General features: G+C 39.6%; 1 protein-coding gene across 2 annotated transcripts in view; it reads right to left on the bottom strand.

Moving 5' to 3' along the window:
• Positions 1-208: 208 nt before the first annotated feature.
• col5a3a (collagen, type V, alpha 3a) overlaps positions 209-15,621 on the bottom strand; it is a 67,484-nt gene continuing 52,071 nt past the window's right edge. For both annotated transcript variants that reach the window (XM_051106469.1, XM_051106470.1), the window contains 20 exons: positions 14,142-14,195; positions 13,202-13,255; positions 12,961-13,014; positions 12,767-12,874; positions 12,642-12,695; positions 12,507-12,560; positions 12,367-12,420; positions 12,234-12,287; positions 12,041-12,148; positions 11,856-11,909; positions 11,661-11,714; positions 11,258-11,365; positions 9,024-9,077; positions 8,821-8,856; positions 8,505-8,558; positions 8,111-8,420; positions 6,449-6,561; positions 6,262-6,330; positions 5,392-5,625; positions 209-2,619 (listed from right to left, as the gene is read on the bottom strand). In XM_051106469.1, coding sequence (XP_050962426.1) covers positions 2,473-2,619; positions 5,392-5,625; positions 6,262-6,330; positions 6,449-6,561; positions 8,111-8,420; positions 8,505-8,558; positions 8,821-8,856; positions 9,024-9,077; positions 11,258-11,365; positions 11,661-11,714; positions 11,856-11,909; positions 12,041-12,148; positions 12,234-12,287; positions 12,367-12,420; positions 12,507-12,560; positions 12,642-12,695; positions 12,767-12,874; positions 12,961-13,014; positions 13,202-13,255; positions 14,142-14,195 — 1,827 coding nt within the window. In that variant the 3' untranslated portion in view covers positions 209-2,472. The remainder of the gene's footprint in view (positions 2,620-5,391; positions 5,626-6,261; positions 6,331-6,448; positions 6,562-8,110; positions 8,421-8,504; positions 8,559-8,820; positions 8,857-9,023; positions 9,078-11,257; positions 11,366-11,660; positions 11,715-11,855; positions 11,910-12,040; positions 12,149-12,233; positions 12,288-12,366; positions 12,421-12,506; positions 12,561-12,641; positions 12,696-12,766; positions 12,875-12,960; positions 13,015-13,201; positions 13,256-14,141; positions 14,196-15,621) is intronic.

Genomic DNA, 15,621 nt, shown 5'->3' with positions numbered 1-15,621 from the left:
TTCCAAAACAAAGATTCACAGATAATGTACTCACCCCCTTGTCATCCAAAATGTTCATGTCTTTCTTTCTTCAGTTGTAAAGAAATTATGTTTTTTGAGGAAAACATTTCAGGATTTTTTTATAGTGGACTGCTATGGTGCCCCAAGTTTGAACTTCCAAAATGCAGTTTAAATGTGGCTTCAAACGATCCTAAATGCAGTTGTAAATTATCCCAGCCAAGGTCGAAGGGTCTTATCTAGCATAATGATCGGTTATTTTCGCTAGATAAGACACTTCTTCCTCAGCTGGGGTCATATACAACCGGATTTGGGATCGTTTGAAGCCGCATTTAAACTGCATTTTGGAAGTTCAAAATCGGGGCACCGTATCAGTCCATTATATGGAGAAAAATCCTAAAATGTTTTCCTCAAAAACAATTTCTTTACGACTGAACATAAACATGAACATGAACATCTTGGATGACAAGGGGGTGAGTACATTATATGTGAATCTTTGTTTTGGAAGTGGACTTCTCCTTTAAGTAGCAATAACCAAAAATACATTGTATGGGTCAAAATTATGATTTTTTTGTTTTATGCCAAAAACATTAGGATATTAAGTAAAGATCATGTTATATGAAAATATTTTGTAAATTTCCTACTGTAAATATATAAAAACTACAGTTTTGGTTAGTAATATGCAATGCTAAGAATTTTAAAGATGATTTTCTCAACATTTAGATTTTTTTTGCACCCTCAAATTCCAGATTTTCAAATACTTGTATATTGGCCAAATAATAGAAAGCTTATTTATTCAGCTTTCAGATTATATATACATCTCGATTTCAAAAAATGACTGGTTTTATGGTCAAGAAGTCTTGTTTTCTGAGGGAAAAAAAAAGAGTTTATGTTTAAAACAAGAAAAACATCTGCCAATGGGGTAAGAAAAACAAACTTACCTTAAAAAAAAAAACTTATTAATAAACTCAAAAAAAAAAAAAACATGGTATGTTATGTACTGGAAAAAGCAGACAAAAATACTTGATCACCATTGCTTTGGAAGTTTCTTCTTTTTCTTTGAATTGAATTGAACATTTTTTCAATTTTAAATAAATTTCGAGCAAACGTGTAAAATGCATTTACTATCAGCAATTTTCTGTACGTGTATAAGTTGCCAATATATTATATAAATATCAGCAATATATCATCAGTAAGCCTGCACTTTACAAATGTATTTTGCACCATATTGGCTGTATATTAGAGAACTCTTTTTTTCTGAGAGTGTTTATCTCCCTCCATTAGTATTAAGCACCACAGATGTCTTCCCTTTTCCTACCTCTGCCCCTGAGACAACAAATTATCATTACACATAGCAAAAAAAAAAAAAAAAAAAAATCTCTTTAGCACCACAGTGGGAACACACAACAAACAAGACATATCAACACACATACACAGCACACAATACTCTGAGGTTGCTGATCAGGAACTTCGTAATCACAAATCCAGATATGAATGAGTTTACATAAAAAAACGAAGCATAATTTAGTCAGTCTTCAGTGTAATGCTCATATGACACCCCTCTCTCAATAGTTTTCATTAATTACCACACACATATATGAAGCGATTCAGCTGTTTGGAGCAAAGGTTGATACACTAGCACCATGGAAACATGGATCACTGACAGGCAAACATACTAGGCTGCCCGCTAACAAGACAAGCAGCTTAAGTGAGCAGACTACTTTACATATTAATAAGCAGCTGGGCTCCATTTGAGTCATGCACATAAACTGCTTTGCGTTTTGAAAAGCTCGGGCCTTATTTAACATTGTTTATGTATGAGCGTGCGCTGATTAAAGATGAGTAACACTGCAAGTTTGATGTGACAGGGAATATCCAAGCGAGGAATTACAAACAGATCGGGGTGGTATTTTCTTGTCAGACTAGTAAAGAGGTATAACTTTGCCTCAGTTGGCATCACATTGCAGTCAAGGCAGGAAAATGGGGCTCGGAAATATTTACTCTTCAACGTCGACGCTGATCCCTCAAGTGGCAAATTAATTTCAAATCATCGCTATCAAATGAGACAAACAAATATGAGATCCCGGTCACAGGCTGTAAATTCAACATACATGCTACGGGCTAAAACGGTCTGTGGCTCAGATGACAGACAAATGATGTATTTGTTTTTCAGCCGGAGCACTTCTGGGAACTCTGGTGGGTCACGCCTCATAATTTAATCCACAGGTGAGTACAGTATAAAGACAGACAGAAAAGGAGATAAAAAAAGACTTCCCTTTGACAAATGTGCTTAGTTTGTCCTGGTTGGCATCCTCGCATAGCCACCGTGGATTTGTGGGGTTTTCACAAACCATCAGATGTTCAAAAGTCATTTGGAAACATGCCACAAACCCACCGTCTACATATTACGTAATAAATAGCACTCGTGTGGCCTCTGTTCTTTAGCTGGTGAGTCCCGTGATGAGGCGCTTTGCGTTAGCCGTTGAAACACACTGGTCCGACATGGAAGCCAAACTTCTGGTTGTTATTCCCAAAGTCTGATACTGCTACGTCTATGACCGGAAGAAGCTCTGATCGCGGCGAGTCGATCTGCAGCACGGTCGTCTCTTGACCCTTACGTGTCTGTGAGAAGAAAATAAAACGTGAGCTGAAAGAAGATTTCTGGTTTGGGCTTTTGTAGTGTATTTTTGCTCCAGGATAAATTGCTGAGTGTATCCCTGTGAGGTTCTTCTGCTGGATAAAGCATTAAACTCCTGCTGAAATAGGCTTATTTGGGTGCTATTTTAGAATTAGCGTGTTCTGATTGTTTTTAGCTCCCCGTTCTCCGCTGACGGAAGGCTAATTTGGTGATTCATTGAACTCCAAGAAACTAAGTGTGGGCGTATTTTCTAAGGAAGTGTTAAACTAATACTTCCCATACAGACAAAATTACTGTTTACGAACAAGCGCAAGGTGACGGCATTACTAGGTTCTTTAGACACCTCCGGAAAGAACTGCTTTAGATTAGCACCTCATCTAAAGTAGCAAACACATTATTGGAGTTTTGGCCTTCTTTCGATTTCCGACATGATCAATGGATTAGGACTGTAGATTTAATTCGGGATTCGTGCACAGATGCTTTCTGTGAAAGGATATACAGATTTAAACCCTCCAACACATGTCTGGCAAATAAAATATGTTCAGGATAGTACAGGAACTATCAAAAAATGTCAAAGGATTAGTTCACTCCAGAATTAAAATTTCCTCATAATTTATGTCATCCAAGATGCTCATGTTTTTCTTTCTTCAGTCAAAAAGAAATTAAGGTTTTTGAGGAAAACATTCCAGGATTTTTCTCTATATAGTGGACTTCAATTGGGATCAATGGGTTGAAAGTCCGAATTGCAGTTTCAATGCAGCTTCAAAGGGCTCTACACGTCCACGACTTTACGCATTATGTAGTCACACTGGAAAGGTGACGTGACGGAGGCCAAAGTATTAACCTGAAGTATTGTTTACAAAGCAAATGTGCAAAGAAAGTCAAACGACCTTTACAAAAAAGTCGGAGGAGTCAACATATATGCTATGAGCTTAAACGGTCTGTAAAAGTCCACTATATGGAGAAAAATCCTGGAATGTCTTCCTCAAAAACTTTCATTTCTTTTCAACTGAAGAAAGAAAGACATAAATATCTTGGATGACGTGAGGGTGAGTAAATTATAAGGAAATTTTAATTCAGGAGCGAACTAATCCTTTAAGTCTATGTCAAATTACCAATGTGGCCAAATGTGTACTTGAGAAATAAATGATGCATATTTTACATTTGCTGGGTAGTCTAATTTGTAGTTTTTAGTTTTACATGGCTGATTTCTCTTTAGAAATTGCTAGTTGGTTTGTCTGACAAACCAAATCGCTGAATACAGTGTTTACATAATTCAAATACTATTTACATTATTTAAAAGTTTGAAGTCTATAAGACTTTTTAAAGAAGTCTCTTATGCTTACCAAGGCCACATTTATTTTATCAAAAATACAGTAAAACAGTAATATTGTAGTAACATCAATACTTTATTTATTTATTTTAGTGGTGTCAATCGATTTAACTAATTTATCACACATTTTTTCCGAAATTAATCGTGATTTATCCCAGTTTTTAATTATACTTTTGTATTGCAATAATTTCACATTCAATCTTCAAATGAATGTAGAAACAACATAAAGTAAGTATATTTTTACTATTTGTTTTTTTTATTACTGAAGACAAGTATCACTGATTCCAACTGTTGTCTCTGTTCTTTTTTTCTTAATATTTAACCATTGATTATATTCATTCACCATTACAGTATAATTGAGAGCTTTCACACTATAACATTTATTAGACTTTAAAAAATAACTTCTACTTTAGTTGAACTTAAAACAATCTTCACATATACCCATTATAATTAATTTTCATATAGCTACCTGTGCCCTTCAGCAAGAAAATATAGCCTAATTTAATAAAGCTATCAAATACTAAACTCTAAAATAAATAAAGATAAAGCTTAAAACGACAGAAGTTATTGATTTCCTCTTTTTCAATTCGTTCTTTGATTAACAGACATCACAGCAGCTGGTTTTTAAGATATTTTGGCCGCCGTTACTTTAAAAGCTGCCGCTACTGAACTTGAAGCGGATCTGACACTGCTTTAAATGTGACTCGTGAATAATAAATACAGTTTTAAGGCAGCTTTAATCACCTTTATTGTAACTTCATCTTAACTGACGACATAACTACGACAGTTTCATTTGGGTTTGAATATGATACAGCGCTTTAATATAGCCTAATACAGATACGAGCACAGTATAACAGCTGACAGGGCAGAAAGATTCATTTTTACTGACATATGGCCGACAACATCTCATCTGAGCGTAGTTCAATGTTGTTCTACTGAAGCTCCTCATCACGGGTACTTTTTCTGTGCTCGTTTGACTAAAGTGAAGTTGGAGCGCGTGTCTAAAAAGTCTCTGGTTTGATGTGCTTGTAAAGACATTCCACGTCTAATAAATGCAATTCTTTAGCGGTTGTGAGTGGGATGGCCAAACCTAGACCCGCCGCTGCCTTAATGCTTAAATAAAATGAAAAAAATATATATTCAAATGCGTTAATGCACTAATTTTGACATCACTCATTTATTTATTTATTTTATAATTTTCTGTTGTAGAATATTTTAAAATGTAATTTATTCCTGTGATGGTAAAGCTAAATTTTCAGCATCATTACTCCAGTCTTCAGTGTCATATGATCCTTCAGAAATCATTCTAATATGCTGATTTGCTGCTCAGGAAACATGTATTATTATTAATGCTGAAAACAGCTGTGTTGAACTTTCTTCTTGTGCGAGGTCATGTTAATTTCATGAATAGTAATCTCCTCACCTGACAACCATCATACAGTGCTGTGATAAAGGGCGATTTGGCTTGCGTCATCTCCTCGTCGTTGCTGCCGCGGAACCGTACGGCATGTTGATGGCTGTGGCTCCCCACGTCGTACCAGCCGATGGAGTTCTGGCAGCTATATGTGAAGGTCTGCGTAGCTGTGGCACTGAGGAGCTTCAGGAAGGTCAGCTGGACCACAGGCACTGGATTTCCATCAGTGTCAATATAGGAGAACTGCAGCAAAGGGGAATCATGGGTAAGGAGCACTCAGCTTAATCAAAGACGGGTTCTTTAGACACATTTATTGCGTGACATCCATACAAACTTGCTCACCCCGCCTCGATTTCATTTCTAATGAAGGCAGGAGAGAGTGACATCTGTCTGCCTTAATCTCTATAACAAGGTCAGATGTCACACCTCACCAATGAGCTCTGAGTGAAACAGGCTTTAGATGTTAGTCTCAAGCATCATTTAATGAGTCAAGACGGATGGAGGTCGCTACCGTGCACTCGAGAGAGTTTGGCCCGAGGCGTTTCAGATAGAGCCGCGTATAAATACCATCATCTTCCTTTTCTAGACCAGACATACCATTTATTTTTTATTTTTATCAAAGACACACTCATTGAGTGATGCATCTCAGTTGATTGTTTGACAGTTTAGAAAATATCTTTCACCATGTTTCGCCATTAATTTTGGAGCATGAAGTCTATATAACAGCTGGTCTATTTATTGCATCAGGCAGCCAGTCAGTAAATAAATTCGAGGCAAAATTTTATATAAAAAGGTGTCTAGATTTAGACTCGGTGCAGGATACATGTTGACAGTCAGACAGTTAAAAGATGAGAGAAAAACATTTGAAGGGAAAAGCACCTGTTTGCCCTTTCTGTACTGGCTGTACCAACTGCCCGGTTTTTCTTTGTTCCAGGCGGCCAGCTTCACCTGTATTGAGAGATGAGGAGACAGATCAGACGTGTTTTTCTTCAGACTCCAGAAGGCCTGTTGAACTGAGACTGCAGGAAGACGTGTGCAGTGTACGTGAGTACGGTTTGAGAGTCACCATTTCAAATCGTTTATCAGGGTGCAGACAGGTCTCCCCCTCCGCAGTGAAGTTGCAGAAAACCTTGATGGAGTCTTTGTGGCAGCCTTGGTTTGGGTCAATCCAATATTCACCTAAGAGGGGGTGGATTGCAAGATCTCTTTAAATAGTTTTTAAATACTCATTTAGCTTGAGAGAATAACATGTAAATTCACTAAATAGTCACTTTCAGAATTAAACACATAAAGGGCACAGACAGCTCTTTTCTATGTAAATTAGAATCATTAAAGATACTGCTAATGCTATCTGCCAAGGTCATGTGGATTCGGAATTAGAACTCTTTTTAAATTACAATTCAATTCCTGGATTTAAACTGAAGTAGAATAAAATGTAGTGCAAGAAAATAAAGACATTCCTGTTGCTCAAACTATAGATGGCACTAGCAACACCAAGGTCACGGGCTCGATTCCCAGAGAAACGTGTCTGCCAAACGCATAAATTCAAACAAATTAAAATTCAAAGAATCTCCAATAAGTGCCATTTTATATATCCAGCTGTAGACAAGTGCACATTCTGTATTTTTAAAGGATTAGTTCCCTTTCAGAATAAAAATTTCCTGATCATTTGTCATCCAAGATGTTCATGTCTTTTTTTTTCTCAAGTCGAAAAGAAATTAAGGTTTTTAAGGCAAACATTTCAGGATTTTCTCCATATAGTGGACTTCAGTGGGGATCTGTGGGTTAAAGATCTAAACTGCAGTTTCAATGCAGCTTCAAAGGGCTCTACACAAGGAATAAGGGTCTCATCTACCAAAACGATCAGTCATTTTCATAAAAAAAGTCAAATGTATGTACGTTTTAACCTCAAATGTTAGGCTTGAGTTAGCTCTGCTATGCATGTCTGTCACTTCATGCATTACATAATTTTGGTTTGTTCTTTGTCTGTGTACTCCAGTTCAAAAAGGTGGAACTCAATTCCATTTTCTCCTCCAACTTCAAAATCATCAGACATCGTTGTTTTACCTTGTTTTGTAAAGGGCGCCTGAGTTTCTTGGCATGTTCGTCTGGCTTTTTTTGCATGACCTTTACAGTCAAGCTAGTGCAAATCATTTTTTGTTTTGTTTTTGAGAAAATGACACTAGAATAATTTCGCTAGATAAGACTAATTCCTTGGCTGGCATCATGTAGAGCCCTTTGAAGCTGCATTGAAACTTCAATTTGAACCTTCAACCCGTTGCTCCCATTGAAGTCCACTATATGGAGAAAAAACCTGGATTGTTTTCCTCAAAAACCTTAATTTCTTTGCTAATGAAGAAAGAAAGACATGAACATCTTGGATGATATGGGGGTGAGAAAATTACCAGGAAATTCTATTATTATTTTGGAAGTGAACTAATCCTTTAAAAGCTAAATCTATACAGTTCCAGTGAAGTTTGTCAGATTGTGGTAGTCTGCAGCATCTTTTACAACCAAGCACTCTTAACTGTCTTGCATAATGGAGAACTGCAGTTTAAATTCCATTCATCATAGATTATGCACTGTTACCTGATTTGCATAATTCCTTTAGTGAACAGACAGCATGTGCAAATAAACCAAGACGGGCACAATTAGTAAGCATTCTAAGTGAATCCCCCCCACTGAAGAAATTAATTAACTAATGTCAAATGTGTATAAATTTCCTCACCATCTTTGTATTCTGGATGACACAACATCAGCTCCTTGCATGTGCGGGCAGGACTCTCAAAGGTCCCCAGTGGTTTTCTCATGAGCTCCACCTCTGTTTTCATTGAGTTGAGTGAAGCAAACACTTCCTCCATGCCTTCTGGGTCATCCAAAGACTCGTCTGCCTGTAGGAAGTCCTCCATGTTGAACTGGACTGCTTCCTCATCCTCGCTCTCTGCCCTGGCTCCAGCTCCTTGTCGGTTTGAATGTCTCCTCCTCTTTTTACGCCCCTCTCTGAATGGCAGTGGCTCGATCATGGTGGCTGGTGAGCCCTAGAGAAACAGAGTGATGAGGCACATGAGGAGACAGGATAAAAGAAACAGACTGAAAAGTAAGGAGACATTATGATGGCTCACAGGTGGTCCAGGTGGGCCAGCAGGTCCTGGATCTCCTCTTGGACCGACAGCTCCCTTTGGGGGGAGAGAAACAGAAACCGTTTAGTCAGGCATCCCTAAAATTGGCACTTCCTTCAAAGGCCCCTGCCAACTCAGTGTTTCATATGGCGATTCGTTCAGAGGGATTATGTAAGTTAGAGCAGCAGGATACAACTCAGGCACTGACAATGTCTTTCACTCAGGTTTCATAACAGAAGCAAAAGCTTAGATCAAAACAAGCAAACACCATATAAACACAGACAGGCTGAAAAACAAGACTGCAATAAAAATTATATACCTGGTCTCCTTTAGATCCTTTCTCACCTATTGAACCCTACCAGTGAGAAAGAAAATAACAGTAATGAAAAACAGGCAATATGATTCCACAAATAAATGTAAACACAACAGGTACCTTTAAAAGTAGTTGCTTAGTTCCACAATAAAACTAAGGGATAATCAATAGAGTGAGAAAAATGAATGCATTTAAAAATGGCAACTCACAGACAACCCAGGGGGTCCAGGTGGACCGGTCGGGCCAGGGGGACCACCAACACCCTATTATCAAGAGATAAAAATAAAATTTTCTTTAAGAACATCATTAATAAAAAACAGTTAAGGAGACAGTTATTATCCAGTCTTTTTCACTGGCACCTGACAACCAAAATAAAATTTCTATGGTGGCTAACATTTGCCCAACAATCTATAGATAAGAGTTCAAATGCATCCTAACTTTATAAGATATTGGTCTTACAAGAAAATTGTAGCTCAAAATCATTTTTATTAAACATTTCTCATGAAACAATCCTACTTTCTTAGGTTTCTTAGCATGTACTCAGTGAGTTTGTGATTGGCTTGTTTGATTTTTTGTGCATTACAATAGCCTACATTAATATATATATATATATATATATAACCCACAAAAGATTATTTAAAGGGGTCGTCATCAGATGCCCATTTTCCACAAGTCGATATGATTCTTTAGGGTCTTAATGAAAAGTCTATAATATACTTTGGTTAAAAATTCTCAATGGTTGTGTAAAACAACACCTGTTTTACCTTGTCAAAGTGAGCTCTGCAAAAATCCCATTCTGAGGGATTGTTCCTTTAAATGCAAATGAGCTCTGCTCGCCCCGCCCCTCTCTTCTCGCTGCTGCTCCGAGAGATTGTTTACTTTAGCTGCATTTAGCATGTTTAGCCGCAAAACTTATAAAGCTGGATCACGAATGATTTGCGCAAACATAGACGCATTTATGTAGATCGGGTGCATTCCCTTCACAAACATAAACCACTGCATTTTCAGCAGCTCAGATGTCGGGAGTAAATGACGACCACTATGTTTATTATTACAATCAGCAACACAACACCTCAATCACTCAATCGATGCCCTGCTCCGGCATCGAAACAATGTCGGACTGTTACAGCTGATATGAGGTAATGTGCTCATGTCAATCAACTATCGTGGGAGCGGCCTCTGTCTGTGTGACGCTACACCGACAGGCATCTGAGAATGGCTCGAATAGGGGATATTATTTTTACAGATTAATTAAAAACCACTGCATGGATTTTATCATTATAGGGTAGAGTTGTACATACCCTGCCAACACACATTAATGTGCAAACAACATGTAAAAGTAAAGTTTGAATCCGATGCCCCCTTTAAAGCTATTATTGTGTTAAATGAGAAAGTATCAAGTAGACATTACAAATTGTAGCTTTAGAAAGAAATATTTTATTTGACTCAATATAGAATTTATTACAAATAAAAAGTTTAGGCCTAACGTAAACTAATGAACATAAAAGATTTGAGAAATATTGTATTTTTTGTTCATACGATGAAAGTCATTAGTAACCAAAACAGCTTTGTTACCAACAGTCTTCAAAATACCTTCTTTTATGTTCTACAAAAGAAAGGTTTGAAATGACATGAGAGTGAGTTCATTATGATATAATTTAAATTTTTTTGGTGTCGATCCCTTTACATTACATTAAACTATTCTTTTAATGTTATTATTATTATTATCATTATTATTAATATACTCTAAATAAACTAAATTTTGCCAGCAGGTGGTAGTAAATGTCTTTATGATTCATTCATTCATTCAATTCATTCAAACAGTTGAGTCATTGAGGAATAAAATAAATGGCTCTCTTTATGAATGGGCTTTTAAATCACTGGTTTACACAATTCGTTCAAAACGCGGATTCATTCAGAAACTAAACAGCTGTGTTGTTTGGAGACGCGTAACAATTCTGCTATAGCTTCAAAGGTAATATGTTCTCTGCAAATTTGAGCAAAAACACATAATATTGTGTTTAAAATATAACACAATATCAACTTCTTATTAATTGAAATGTTGTATAAAATCACATTTAAGCTCGTGGTAGATCAGGACAAAATCAGCACCAGTGTCATATTGCTCTTGCTGCCCGTGTGATATCATGTGATATGTGATATAAATATGAGACAAAACACATACAGGGGCATTTTTTGCACCAATATCTTGAGTTTTAGGGCAAACTGCATTTGTGGAGTTGTTGCCCTGCATCATATTTGTTAACAGTCAACTATATGAAATATAAGATGACGTACAAGTCTGGGGGCGGGGCCAGTGCGTTAACTGTGTTAAAATACTTTAACTGCTTTATTTTTCTTGAGTAATTAAGAAAGTTAATGCATTAAACTGACAGCCCTAATATATATAGCTTAGAATAGCAGAGATGTACTGTATACATACACCATCTCCTTTGGGGCCTTGTACTCCCTGGTTTCCTGGCAGGCCTCGATCTCCTTTTTCTCCCATCTCTCCTGGAGGTCCAATCAGTCCGATCAGCCCAACATGACCCTAGACAGCACAAAGAACAGCAGCGCTAGACTAGGGCACCAAGCCATACCACATGCCATAATTTTGCAAACACAAAGACCACAATATTTCACAATGAGCAATGTGCCAGAAAGTTATGCTTTGAGAGTTTTTTATGCATGGCTTTAGTGAGAGATGTAATCACTGGTTTCAAGCTGTTCAGTTATGTTCTCAGCTCTTTCAAGCTGTATTGTTTGGGTTTATGTGAAACAAGCACATCTATAATGCAGTCAGGTATCATACCTCCCAGAGTCAAGTGTTTATGATGCTCTCATACCTTATCTCCTTTAATGCCAGGATCTCCTTTCAGTCCTGGTAATCCAGCTGGACCCTATATAAAGCAAAGCCAGTCAGAAAGTTCAATTTCATTTTGAGGCAGAATTTGCTACAAGCCAGAAATCATTTGTCTTCTTTTCTTAGAGCAGTATCTGATAGATCGATATGGGAGAGAAAAAAGTGATGAAAACCTTACCATGGGTCCTGGGGGTCCTGTTTGCCCTGGGGGCCCATTTAACCCTTGCTCTCCCTGAAAAAGACCAGGCAGAGTTGTAAGTTCAAGACAGATGAAGCGGTCAGAGAGATCAGTAAGTCACGTTCTTCGATATCTGTTATCTATAGCAGATTGATGTACTATAACAAAGATATGCTTAAACTCACAGCAGAGCCTGGAATCCCACGCAAACCCTCTGGACCAAGGTTACCGGGGTGTCCCTGTGGTCCGACAGGCCCTGTTTTTCCCAGTGGACCCTCGGCACCAGCAGAACCCTGAAGAAGATAACAATGACAGTTGTCCTTGTGTTAAAATCAGTACATGCTACATAGAAGAGTTGACATGAAGATGAAGACTTACCTTTGCCCCCTTTCTCCCCTGTTTCCCTTCTTTTCCCTCAGGACCTACATGGCCCTGTGTAGAAGGAGACTAGTGATTAGATTACAGAGTTTTTGACAGTATGGGAATCATTCAGTACACAATCAAAACCTACCCTCCGTCCAGGTGGCCCTGGAGGGCCAGGCTCTCCTGAGGCTCCTGGTGGTCCCTGTTCAAAACAGAATGTTTATTTGGAATAGTTTCTCAAATGTATCATTACTTCGATATCTCTAAGTGCTTGAAAACTCCACTTACGGCTTTACCAGGTTCGCCATTATCCCCTTTAGCTCCAAGACCACCATCAATACCCTACAACCAAAATTATATTCAAATCACCATGTGAATTTACCATCTCAAAGCTTGAATTGATGCAGGTGTTGCTGCACTTACATTAGCACCTGGCTCTCCAGAGGGTCCCGCGTCTCCAGGAAATCCAAGGGGACCCTTTTGAGGAAAATGGATGGTGTCAGAGTGAAAATATTCTGCAAGTTTTAACTATGTGAATAGTTACTCACAGGGTGTCCTTTGGGTCCATCTGATCCAGGTGTGCCTCTGACTCCTGGGGGTCCTGATGCCCCGGGGGGGCCAGTATCACCCTTCTCACCCACTTCACCTTTGTCTCCCTTGACATTAAAGCAACCTGGTGGTTAGTGATAAATGGGGGATCGAAGACCAATGAAAAAAGAGGTAACCGGTAGAAATTACTTACAGGTGGACCAGTTTCGCCCACAGTTCCTGGATTCCCTGCTTCTCCATCCTCACCCTAGACAGAGAGCAAAAGAGACCAACAAAGAGAAGAAAGCAAAAAGAAAGAAAGCGACCATCCATCATACTTAGGCTTAACATGTTTACGTAGTTACAGAGGCAGCACCCTCCAACAAATAAACACAACCTCTCCCATAAATCACGAAAACACTTGTACATATCCACGTGGTGAGAGAGAGGCCTACCTTTTCTCCCACTATTCCTGGCTGGCCCACTCCGCCCGGCATGCCCTGAGGACCCTTGCCACACAGAACAAAACTGAGTTAGTTTCATACATAATGCATGCAAGGCTGTCTCCTCTACTTGCAGACTGTTGACATTACAGTGATGAGATTACGGACTACCAAGCATGGTCTCTGTGTATATGCAATCATATTTTATTAAGCTAAAACGCCATATTGTTCGGCTTCCTCCTGGCTGAGGCGTTTATGGCTGCAGTGGCTGAGTATGAATATCTCGGATGAGTCTAAACTGAAGTGGCTGCCCTGGTCTCTGGAGTCTCTCTGCTGAGTGCCTTTAAGTGAGGTGCACACATGAAGCCAAATTGACGACCAGCGCATGTATACAGGCCGCTTTTCATATGAGCCCCGGTGCACAACGCTCCTCCTCTCCAGCTCTGTGAGAGTGCCGGCGTACGGGTCACTGCCGCGTCTGCCTTTGTTCTCTCACTTTTCAATTATTAACACATGGGAGATGTTCAAAGGCGGCCATTAATAGAGGTAAATATAACTCTCTCTCAGGGATGATAGTCTAATATTCCTTAATCATTCATAGAGAAGTAAATATAACTCTTGCAGAAGGATCATATCCCACTTCTGGTTAATAATTTAACGCTCAAAATCAGCAGAGGGTGGGCAGAAAGAGATATGGGGAGGATGAAAGACCGAGGAAAGAGAAATGAGGTGGCGCATGTGACCTCATAACAGCCTGGGGGGGTTTCATCTGCGGTACGGCAGAGTGTTGATACACAGGACTGGTTCTTTGGCGTCATGAAACGAAGGCTCCTCATTATGTCTCAGCAGTACTGGACAACAACCCCTAATCAGCGCTAATGTAACTGTCCTGCACTTGAACCCTACAGCACAGCAGGCTGATAGACAGGAAGGAAAATACAAAGACACTTACTTCTCCTCCAATGGGTCCCTGAGGGCCACGCGGGCCATGTTGTCCTGGAGGGCCCTGATGAGAAGCAGAAAGATTAAGCATTTTCCACATATCATTAGACACATACTCTCTCTTTCACTCTCTCTCCACCTCTTTTTGTACAATCAGCACCTTTCTCCGTGTCAGAGAGGTGGTTTTTTCGTACATCTCTGACATGGTGGTGACAGGCTATTACGGGCGGGCTGATTTCCTCTCTGTGTGCTGCGTCTGGGTTTTAATGAGGACCATCTCACTTCTCCATTCTCTGGTTACACTGCATGAATTCTCAACTCCTGAGGCATACCTCTTATTGCTGCGGAGGGCGGAACATGAGCCATTAATCAAACTGGCCAAAACCATTGCTAGCACGCCGCACGCGGTCTCCACCGAGAGATATTAGTGCAGTGCGAGTCATCCAGCTGGATAGACTACAGCGAGGATCAACACCATGGCTGAATGTGTAGTCTTGAAAATATACAATACCCCACACTCCAGAATCCATCACAGAGGCTTAACACAAACTGGTACAGGGAAAACGGGAAATTCTGTGGCTATGCATTAGGGCCTGGAAATCCCATGATCCACGGCATTCACTCACGGATGAGATGTTCCCATTGAGGTCTTGTGGCTTTGTTTTTGCCCAGTTTTGATGCACTTCATCTAATCGTGCAAGTGTGTGGAACCGTTGAGAATCGTGTTTTGCATTCCTTCATGGTTGACGGAGCCGCGAGAAGACTGTCACAAAGGAGTGCGCTCATTAGACAGCCCAGGCTCACGGTAATCTGATTAGCAGCTGTCACGCTGCCTTCCACTTCAGAACCAGCATCACTCTCTCTCTTCTGTCACTCTCGGCTCACACGGGCCTGACACTTATACACTCACACACATGAATGATGCCCCAGTCTCACACGGCTTCTCTCACGGTTTCCTCATCTTTCACCGTATTATAGCTCTCTACTGACTGTCATCCTACACACACAGTCCTGTTAAGAGAATTGCTGTGAAGGTTTGGAACGTTGGACTGACTTAATATGACACTCGAGCGCACGATTGCTCCTTCATGAACAATTTTGAGATCGCAGGGGTGGCGAATGTCGGTCCTGGAGAGCCGCAGCCCTGCAGAGTTTTGCTTCAACCCTAATCAAACACACCTGAACAAGCTAATCAAGGTCTGATGGGTCTCTAAGAAGCTACAAGCAAGTGAGTTTTTTTTATGGTTGGGGCTGAACTCTGCAGGGATGTGGCTCTCCAGGACCGGAGTTCGCCACCCCTGAGTGCAATGGAGGCATGGGAGGCAGAATTACAACCAAACTAAACTAAAGGTAGAATTAAAATGATTAGAAAAAAAAAACAGAGTGTCTATTTACACTAAGTGCAGATAGCCCGCCTAGTTGGCAGAGGCTATTTACACTAACTCAGAGGCTATTTAAACTACTAGACATTGCAAAAGACAGCTGTCAAA

Source organism: Labeo rohita, chromosome 3 (genome assembly GCF_022985175.1).
Source record: "Labeo rohita strain BAU-BD-2019 chromosome 3, IGBB_LRoh.1.0, whole genome shotgun sequence".
NCBI lineage: Eukaryota > Metazoa > Chordata > Actinopteri > Cypriniformes > Cyprinidae > Labeo > Labeo rohita.
Note: the sequence above shows the minus strand (reverse complement) of the source record. Positions and strands in the feature narration are given on the sequence as shown.